Source organism: Talpa occidentalis, unplaced genomic scaffold, assembly GCF_014898055.3.
Source record: "Talpa occidentalis isolate TD23 unplaced genomic scaffold, MPIMG_talOcc4v2.1 talOcc4.5, whole genome shotgun sequence".
NCBI classification, from domain to species: Eukaryota; Metazoa; Chordata; class Mammalia; order Eulipotyphla; family Talpidae; genus Talpa; species Talpa occidentalis.
This window is the reverse complement of record NW_023604861.1, coordinates 76,997,030-77,007,155: the sequence shown is the minus strand read 5'-3', so window position 1 is coordinate 77,007,155 and position 10,126 is coordinate 76,997,030. Positions and strand designations below refer to the sequence as shown.

General features: G+C 46.4%; 1 protein-coding gene across 2 annotated transcripts; it reads right to left on the bottom strand.

Annotated features, from left to right (window-relative positions):
* Positions 1-636: 636 nt before the first annotated feature.
* Positions 637-8,042, bottom strand: LGALSL (galectin like). Of its 2 annotated transcripts, none has more exons than XM_037528821.2 (5): positions 7,972-8,042; positions 7,114-7,185; positions 6,881-6,969; positions 6,055-6,232; positions 637-3,745 (listed from the first exon to the last, which is right to left on the bottom strand). In XM_037528821.2, the coding sequence occupies exons 1-5, from the start codon at positions 8,005-8,007 to the stop codon at positions 3,602-3,604; spliced, it is 519 nt and encodes a 172-aa protein (XP_037384718.1). In that variant the 5' UTR covers positions 8,008-8,042; the 3' UTR covers positions 637-3,601. The 2 variants fall into 2 exon arrangements, with proteins under 2 accessions (XP_037384718.1, XP_037384717.1); XM_037528820.2 differs by lacking the exon at positions 7,972-8,042 and adding an exon at positions 7,300-7,504.
* Between the last annotated feature and the right edge of the window lie 2,084 nt (positions 8,043-10,126).

Here is a 10,126-nt window from a genome sequence, read left to right as displayed (position 1 = left end):
GGGAGGGTGAGAAAATTCACCAGAGCCAGAGCGGGGAGCAGAGCAGGCAGAAGGACCAAAGTACACTGCTGAGGGGAGCAGCGGGCGGCAGGAGAGGTCTGCGCCCATGTGGGACCCTCCTCTGGTGGCCGGGGAGCAGCCCTGCATCAAGCCGGTGCTGCAGAGGCTGTGGGCAGCTTCGCAACCCAGCGCTCAATCACTGCACCACCGGGGAGGCCCCGACCATTTTTTTTTTTTCAAGATTTATTTATTTATGCACACAAAAACTGGGGTACAGGTCAGAGGTGCGGGGGGTGAGAGGATTCACCAGAGTGGGGAACAGAACAGGCAGACTGACTGAAATACACTGCTGAGGGGAGCAGTGGGCGAGACAGGAGAGGTCTGCTGTGCCACGTGGGTAGCTCCCTGGTCAGGGATAGAACTCGTGCTGCAGTGGCTGGAATAGCCCCTAAGTTGCATCTTAACCCCTTGTGCCACCAAGGAAGCCCTTGACCGGTTTTTTAAATGTGGAAAAGACACCAAGTGGCTTGGAGTAAGAGTGTGAAACAAGGAAACGCTGGGACACCATGTGGTCTATGCTAAATACATCACACCTGGTGTTCAAGTTCAGCATGTTAAAAACCAGAAACCATTTTGTAGAAAATTCCTTTATTATAGTGCAAATAACTTTCAGCAGTGACATAATAATGTAAGAACACATTTAGTAACATTTACACCACACAGTAAATAAGAAGGTGTTTCTTTGAAAATATGTCATCACAGAAACCTTATTTCTACATTAATGCCAGAAAATGCCAAGACCGTTCCTCTCAAGGCAACAGGGCTCTCTCCCTCTTTTGGAATATTTTCTTTAATATAAATGAAAGAATTTGCCATTTCAATAATTCACCATCAATTCTAAAAGTCATCTCTTTGGGGGCTTTGAACTGAGGTTGGCATGATTTGAAATAGGGTTTCAAATTTAAAAAAAATAATAATTTTAAGACAATTCTGGGACAGCCCAGAAAGTGGAAGTCACTTTTTGCTAATGTTAAAGAGATTCATACATTCACTCCAATTTTGCTGCCCAAACGGACAGATTGTCTAAAGCCTACCTTTTATTTCCCCAGAGCTTGATTGTTATTTATATTTCTTGGTTTTGGTCATATTGCAGAATTAGGGCTCTGGTCAGAAATAACTCATTACATACCCAAATGCTTTCCTGTGAAGCTTTAAATTGCACTTTCCATTCTGAATTCCCACCTTAGACCTCACATGCCAAGAGAGGATGTGAATTTTGTTTCCAGTTTCCAACTAATGATTAGTACAGCCAGACTAGTCCCCTGCTAATTTAGCTACACCTGAATCCAACCATTACATAATTTAACTGAATTCTAATAGGCTTACCCAAGAGGTTCCCACTGACCTCATAGAAAAATGAAGGGTTAACGGTGTATCTTTACACTAAGACGCCTAAGGCTTGGCTGCTAACCAGTTAGCTGATAGGTAGAGAGAACAGTGTCAATTCCAATTTAGTCACACTCAACTCCTCTAGTTTCTGCTGAATTATGCAGTGAGTGTGAATGTATCGAGTGATAGTCAAAGGAGACCTCCTGTGTGTGTGGGGTCTTCAACCCTTGGTAGAATCGAACTCCTCACAAATATATTTCCCGGTGTTCTCTAAGTCTGTACAAACAGTCCTCAGAATCTAGTGGCTTTACCAATTGTGAGAAGTTAAACATAGGCTTTATAATACCTGGAGCCACAGAATAGCCCTCCTGGCTGAACATGGTTGATGAAGTCAGCTGGTACATAAAGCCTTTCAATGCTCAGCCAGTCTTGTTTGATGTATCTTCTTATATAACACAATGGTGGTGTGCTAAACAATTCAAAGTTGAGAAGAATCCAAACATATCAGCCATAGAAAATTCACAAATTTAGGCTACTTTTTCTTAGACTTTGGTCTGAAACAGTCTACATTCTTGACACGTGAAAATGACGTGGCCTTTTCAGTGCCTCTGCATGTTGTGTAAAAACTCAAAAGCAAAGCAGGACAAGGACGTGTCATAACAAGACACAGTATGCTATACAAACAAAACCTAAATTATGTATAAATACACCCCCACCCCAGCAACCCCTTCCCTCCAACTACCTGACTAAAGCAATGCCAACCGGCCTCCTCTCTCTGGCCAGGTTGTGATGTCCAGTACCGAGGGCTCCCACCACCCCTTGCCTTGTGCTGACATTTACTACTGCAGGCTCCTCTGGACTTGCTCTGCTGTCAGATCAGCTCCACAAGTGCAGCAAACTCCTTCAACTTAACTGGAAGCATCCACGCTATAGGCTAGACTCAAAGACTGGGAGTCCTGGAAGTTAACCTTTCAGATAAACTAAGTGGATCATTTCCTAATCTGGACCTTGTCTTATCCTAGTATCTCGCTAGAGTCACCTCAGTAGGAAGCATACTCTATCTTGAGGCTCCAAAGGCATTGCTAAGGGATATTGGCGAGGGTCATATAATAAAAGTTATACAATGAGCTAACAACTGAAGTTGATATAAATTATTTCCAAGTAAGTTATTTGGGATCATTTGCTTCTCCTTTACATATCACTTTCACACTACTTTTAAGTTTATATAATATTTAAAAATTTGTCTATGCAATCACCTCAGATGTTTTGAATTAGTTTAATACCAACTTAATGAACTATTGTGTAAATCTAGGGGAAGATAGTTAACTAGTCTTAAAGAAGCCAATACTGTGCAAATTCACAGTAAAGAGAAAAACAATGTAAACATACTTTATATAATCTTCAGTAACATAAAAAGCAGTTTTATCGAAATGTTGCAAAGTTCACCCAAAAGCACTTACAACAATTTATATCAAGAGATTGGAAGATCAGGAGCGTGGAGGATATGACTCAATTCTTTAAGGTAGAAATTCACCTGTTTTATGATTGCAATACATATTTTTCCCCCTAGGACCAAGTATATTTGTACATTCAAAAGTTCCTAACTTGCTGTTCTTGAGACATTGATCATTCTCTAATACATACTGAGTATAAATAAATAACTACGAGAAAGCTTTAAAAATCTGAATTAACATTATGCTGTGCAAAAAAAAAAAAAAAAAAAACCAATCAAACCTTGAACAACCTACATTCTATATAAATACCCTGACTAAAATGTTGGTTGTGCTACACAATTCCACTTCAGTGCAGAAATGAATTGATTTCGGTGTACCGTTTTTGTTGTTGTTTTAAGTCTTTAACACTTTTGTTTCTAAACATCACCTTGCTTTGAAAAGATGAGTAACTTGCTATCAAATCACAAGTCATCACAAATCCATTTCAGCTTAGTCTCAAAATATCCAGCATAAATGTATTTGCTCTGGGAATAATGGCTCGGTGTCTTTGTTCTGACAGCTTTCTTCCTAATGGCAAACCACCGCTGAAGTTGTCATTTTGGGTTTAAACTGCACAGAAAGAAGACAGTGAAGCTTGCCTTTGTTTTTGTTTTCTTTTTTAAGTCTCCAGATCTTGTTAGGACACCTCTCCCAGATTGATAGTCAGATAATTGTGGCACCTGATCCTATTTGAAATAGAGGTGATGATTTAAACAACATCAGCCAAGCTTAGTGATCTGGAGGTCCCCGTTTATCTTTATGGTGTCGATTGCAGATAATGTTTGAATGCGGTGGTAAAAATCAAAAAGTTGGTGTCCATCCACAAACACTCTGAAACGTGGGTGTTCACAAAGAATTTCCACCTGGAAGAAACAAAATAATCATCTCAGTTCACAAATTCAATGAATCCTGCCGGGAAAACAGACAGTGCCGGTGATCATTGAACAACCCTAGTGTTAGGGGTACTGAACCCCGGTGCAGTCAAAATTTGCAAATAACTAAGAGTCAGTCCTTGGTATCAGCAGATTCCACACCCACAAGCTCAATCAACCCTAACTGAGCTTGGTGGAATCTGTGAATACAAAACTGTGGATAGAATTTTTTTTTAAGATTTTATTTATTTTTGCATAGAAGAACTGGGGTGCAGGCCAGAGGTACAGGGGATGAGAGGATTCACCAAAGACAGAGTGGGGAGCAGAACAGGTGGACTGACTGAAAAACACAGCTAAGGGGAGCAGCAGGCGAAATAGGAAGAGGTCTGCTGCACCATGTGGGTTAGTACCCTGGCCAGGGATGGAACTCAGCCTGTTGCCTTAACCCCTAAGCCACCAGGGAGGCCCCCTGGATAGAATATTTAGAGAGGAAGGCAACATGTGCACTCTAATGCACTGGAATCACACAAAAGGCTTGTTAGAACATGGATTGCTGGGTTCCATCCCCCCAAATTTAGTAGATCTATGGTAAGGCCTAAGAACGTGCATTTCTACAGCATTTCCAAGGTGATGCTGATATTGCTAGAACAAGGAAGACACTGTGAACTAATACTCTAGACTATTAAATAGTATTTAAAGAGTTAATATTGCTTATGCTTTAATATTTTGTCCTTCTCCTGAACTCCAGGAAGAGGTGTGAAGTAGCAAACATTTATTTAAATGGCACTTAATGCTTCTACTGTTGTCCCCTGCAATTCTATCCCAACCTCAGAGGAGCCCCTCACAAGGCAGAACTGGTAGCCATTAGTAGCATATAATAATAGTCTAGACACTCAACATGGTAAACACTAAAGCAAAGAGAAGGTTACACAGTAATTACTGTTGGACCAAGGATGTGTAATTAACAAAGCTTTGTTAAGCCAAACAGAAATACTGATTCCATATGGTAAAAGCTCTTTCTTCCTCTTTTCCTTAAAGCATTGGTATTCATCATGCAAGGAGAGACTCCATATGTGACATTAGTCATATTTAATTCATATTATTACTAAAATTACAGCACCAAGAAGGGCCGATTTCACTTCAGTCTTGTTGGGGAGCATTATACTTCTCTTGGCAGTCAAAAGCTCTGATTATTCACACTCCTGAGTTATGCATTAAGATTCATCATTAAGAAACTGCTACAGTCAAGAGGAGCCTAAGGGGCCATTACCACACCAGAGCAGGGAGAAGGCAGGGATAATGGTGATGGGGTACCTTCCCCACACTGTGATTAGCAGGCCAACAATATTAATTCTATCATTGATGTGAAAATCATGGATTCCCATTATTCCCCCTGACTGTAAAAAAGGATTATGTCTTCATAAGCCTCTTCTAAATTTCTAGATGAAGAACAATAGGTTAAGGGTTGTGCTACTTTTTAAGGTATACAGACAACATGGAAATTTAAAGTGATTTGTTAATGGTGATGTATGTTAATAAGGTATAATGCAGACTTCATCCCCTGGCCTGACATTTTAATAAATCCTTTCCTAATACATTCCTGACTTGCATCTCTTGCTTGGCATTGTCCCTTAAAGGGGAAGGTGCTGCTAATGTTGATTGAATGAGAAATTTGGGCTGTGCTTCCTGTCTGCTAGATTGTGGGAAGCAAATCGGGCTCAAGAAGAGGAATCTGTCAGTCACACAGCCTGTGACAATGAAATAGACTGAGGGTACTTAAGGGAAGCAAATAGGGCTCAAGAAGAGGAATCTGTCAGTCACACAGCCTGTGACAATGAAATAGACTGAGGGTACTTAAGGAGGGTACAATGATAATGACTATATTCTTCAAAAGTCATAACTAGTAAGGTTTAGTGTGAATTAAAGGACGAGGGGGAAAAAAACAAGAAAAATTCTAAATACTTGCTTTTATAATCAATCAGATATTTGGGAGCTGGTGTCTATTATATGACTTGTACTGTGTTAAATATTAGAGAAGTATTTATTCTTAACAATCTAGATATGTAAATATGGGTTAATATACTAAATGTATTGGTGAATGAGAGCCAAGAGCCACTATTGCAAGTATTGAGTCACATCAGCAAACAGAACTCTTTTGATCTTTTTTCCTTCATCACCATCACATGACAAATTTCCTGGACATGCAAAAATTCTGGCTGCTTAAAGCCCTCTTGGCACACATGAGAGGAGCACATCATCATTCTGCCAATGGTTGGAGCTGAAGCACTCGAGGTACTCACCCTGAATGGCTGATCTGGGATGAATGGAAAGTAAGGGATTGCTGACTGTTCCTCGCCCCTTTCCCCAGATATACAAGAATTTCTGATTAGCTGTCGGTCTGTGAACACTGCTTTGAGTTCAATTGCCACATCAGCAGGAGGATCTTCAGAGTCGCCACAGGTCAAGCTGATAGCAAAGCTGAAAAGTAAATGGTCTCATTTATTCAGGGGTGGATAAAACAAAATATAACAACCACCCAGGATCCCAGATTTCCTTCTCTGCTTTTTATTGGCCACTACTGTTACACGGAGGAGGTTAGACTATGGAAAAGCAGGATTACATTTAAACAAGTTATTTTGTCACCTAAAGTTCTGGTAAAAAACTTCAATGAAGTTGAAAATGACTAACTTCAGGGATTTCAGATTCCCCCTCCCCCCCAAACCCATACATCTGTGTTTGAATTCATTTCAGAATTCTCAAAAACAGCCACAGAAACTGATCGGGGGGTAATAATATGTTGTAGAGTTTGGTTCTTATTTATACTGATAGCTCTAGCTCCAAGCAATGTTTAAAAACCATTAAAAAAAAAAAGTTAGCCTCCCTAAGGGTCAAAGAGAAAATGATGTGGGCTTATATTTATAATCTCTGATATAAATAGCTGTCTGGAGAAATGATGGCTGGGATTCATACACATTCTTTTCATGGGAACATGGTACTTTCTTGGCACTCCCAACTAACAACACTAGCCACAGGGAGAAGAGGAGGAGGAGCCCTAAACCACAACAGAAATGGGCAGGACTTTGGAAACTGCCTGACAGGTCTGGGGCCACAAGGATGCTGCCTTACCTCTCTGGGTTGAGGTCTACGATGCCCATCACTAACACCTTCTTGCCTGGTCTCATGCCACCTTTGATGTGTCCACAAAATGGAACTATCTGCAAGGGATGGGAGGGGGTAAAGTAAGTTTACAGCCTTTAGGGACGAGACAAGCCCTCAAATCCAAAGGACCTGACCCATTAGCAAAATGCAATTAGAAAGGAAGCAGGTATAGGCAGAGACAAACACAAAACATAATTTACCAGCCGTGGGAAGTACACGTCGGCTTGAACTGGAGAGCTCAAGGAGTTGTTTAAATGCCCATCATCAAGTTTCTAAAAACAGAAGCACACAGATTGGCTTTCCAAAGGCTATTTCGTGGGGGATGGGAGGGGGAGCGGACGGCCTGAGGGCGGGGGTCGGGGGAGACGCAGCAGGGAAGAACCGACCCTAATCTGGAGGAATCCAGCAGCCCTCACAGAACACAGGCAGCGTCTGCAGATGCTGCCCGCCTCACAGCCCATTGAATAACTGCATAAATCCCCGAACAAAACCCTTCCTTTCACTCGGTAGCTATGCCTGGATCCCCAGACACTAAAAATCCAGATCAAAATCAAGGTCGAGGCCCTCGGGGAGCCAGAACCCCGTGCCGGAGAAGGGCCGCTGCAACCCAGGCCTGCCCTGGGGGCCGTGGCTGAAGCCGAGCCGCCGCGCTCAACTTCTCCGCGGAGCCGACCCATTTCTACCGGGGAATCCCCGGGATGCAGGGGGCGGACGCGGGCGCGCGCCCCGGACACACTCACACGCACACACACTCACACGTGCAACGTGCACACCCCTGGCCGGCGGCTGCACAGCAGGGAGGGGGCTGTCGGTCACCCCCCTACCCCCGACCTTCCACCCACAAGCCCCCTTCCAACCCAGCGCAGCGGCCTCCAACCTCGGGGGGCCCCCAACCCCATACTGGCTGCGCCCAGCCAGGGGCTGCAAACAGGTACCCGGCGCCTTTCACGCCGCGGGGCTGGGCCTCGGCCTCGGTGCCGCATTCGGGCCGGCGCAGGCGGCGGCAGGTTCCGGGGCCGCGGGAAGGGGGCGTCTCGCTCGCGCCCCGCCACACTCACCACGACGGCATCGCTGTCGGCCACCGACCCCGCCATCTTCTCGCAGCGCGCGGCGGGGCGCACGGCTGGCGGCCGGGCGGCGGGGACGCGGGGCGCGGGCGGGGATCCCGGGCGGTCCTGCGCCGGGCGGGCGCGCGGGTCCGCGGCGGGCTCGGGCGCGCACACACGCGGGCACGCGCGCGCGCGCACGCCCGGGGCCTGGCGCCGACCCCGCCGCCCGGCCCGAGGGGAGGAGTAAGGGGCGGGCAGGCTGCGCTGGCCCCCAGGTCGGAGGTGGCGGCGGCTGCCCGCACCGCGGCTGCCGAGTCGGGGCCGCCCGCGTCCTCGGGGTGCTGCTGCCTCCGCCCGGGGAGGAAGGTGGCAAGGGCCGCGCCGCACCGGCCCTGGGTGGCATTTAAAGGCCCCCGGCGCACGGTTCGGGAACCGGGAACAGGGCGGGACCCGGCTTGGCCGCCGCGGCTTGCTCGGCTGGCCCTGCCCATCGGCCCTGGACGGTGGCCATTGGACGGCGGCGGCGGGGGCTGGGGTGGGGGGGCCGGGCCTCCGGGTCGGGGCGCCGCGAGGGCTGGGGCCCGGGCGGCTTCCCGGCCCGGCCGCGAAGGTGGGTGGGCGGGGAGGTGGGGGCGAGGCCTGCCGGGTCACAGGTGCGGGCGACACCCCGCCCCTCCCAGCCCACGTCCTTCCTTCTCCGGCCACGTCCTGGGGCAGGTCGGACGGTGGCGGTGAGGTCAGGGAAGGCTGCGGCGTGGGCGTGGTGTGCCAGCGGTTGAGTTATCTCGCAGAGCATGATTTCTTTCAGAGAATTCCAGCAAGGTTAGGCGCTCTAAGGTAGAAAGGTAATGGAACATTTGTAAGCGTGTAAAAATCAATATTGGACCCAAAAGGAAGAGGCTGAGAGAACTCTCTAGGGGCTTCTGTATTCCAGGAGACCGGACACAGAACTGGCCTGTGGAAGAATGGCCGGTCTGGGGTCCCGGGAAGCTCTGTGGGACAGGGAGGCTGGCAAAGTCTTCCCAGATGGAACAGTGACTGCTCTCCGAGAGCCTCCACTGGGCCCTGTTTTTCCAAGGCACCTGTCCAGTCTGGGGCACTAAGTTTCTCACTGAAAACCTCCTGATACCTTTTGTGGAGTAATTCCCAAGGGAGCACACCCCTCTTTTAGGGTGATAATGTAACTTCTCAAATAAAGCTGTATCAACATACCCTTTATTAGGTGACATCTTGGCTTAAACATTCCACTGTGTGACTCATCAGGGTGTTCTACACTAATAAGCAGGGAGCATGTGTGACCTACTGCAATCCCAGAGGAGCCCTCAGAGTCTCCCCGCCAGCCACTGGTGCTGGCAGCGGGGCCTGGAACATCATGGCAGCTTTTGTGACTTAGCTTTCCTTTTATGGACCAGAGCTAATCATGGTAATCTCAGTTTAGTAGGGAGAATTACCTGCACACGCCTGTGAGCCACAGGCATATCCTTTGTGTGCTCTGAAGTAGAGACTGAAGGGCAGCACAGTTGCGGCTCATACATTTACGCTTGTGTATCAGTCTTAGTTCAAATCACACCTTATTAATTATTTAAATACATTAGGCAGTCATAGGAAGTTATTGACATTTTGAAAGCACACTGCAATAGATCTCAGTTTCTGATAGTCTAACATAGGGGAAAACTATTGAAGTAGTTCTTGATCACTAGCTAAGAGTGGGATACTGTATACTGATGGTGAAACAGCTTGTGACCTGGGTTCAACTCTTGGCTCTACAACCGACTAGCTGGGCTGATCTTGGACAAATTACTAAACATCTCTGTGCCTCAATTTCTTTATCTGTAAGCCAGAGATGACAGTAATGCTGATAATGATGATCGCATGCTACTGGGAAGATTAAATAAGTTGGTTCCTCTGCCTTCCTTAGAATATTACCTAGCACACAGTAAGCACTTACCCTACACAAAATACTGAGTGCTGCCATGGGCCAGGCACTGGGGATCCATCAGGGACTTTTTTGTTGAGCTGACATTTTAGTGGGAAAAGGCAGTCAATAAAAATATGTCAACTGATAATGTTATTAGAAAAATTGGAAAGCAAGTAAGTTAGGAGAGAAAGATGGGTGGTGTGGCAGTGCTATTTTCATAGAGTGGTCAAGGAAGCCAGCTTTGGT

What these genes read in the sequence shown, in the direction of transcription:
- LGALSL (XM_037528820.2), bottom strand. Translation starts at nt 7,374, where the DNA reads ATGGGCTGTGAGGCGGGCAGCATCTGCAGACGCTGCCTGTGTTCTGTG. An exon ending in ACGTGTACTTCCCACGGCTG is followed by an intron (nt 6,970 to 7,113) that starts GTAAATTATGTT and finishes CATCCCTTGCAG; the next exon opens with ATAGTTCCATTTTGTGGACA. An exon ending in TCCCAGATCAGCCATTCAGG is followed by an intron (nt 3,746 to 6,054) that starts GTGAGTACCTCG and finishes TGTTTCTTCCAG; the next exon opens with GTGGAAATTCTTTGTGAACA.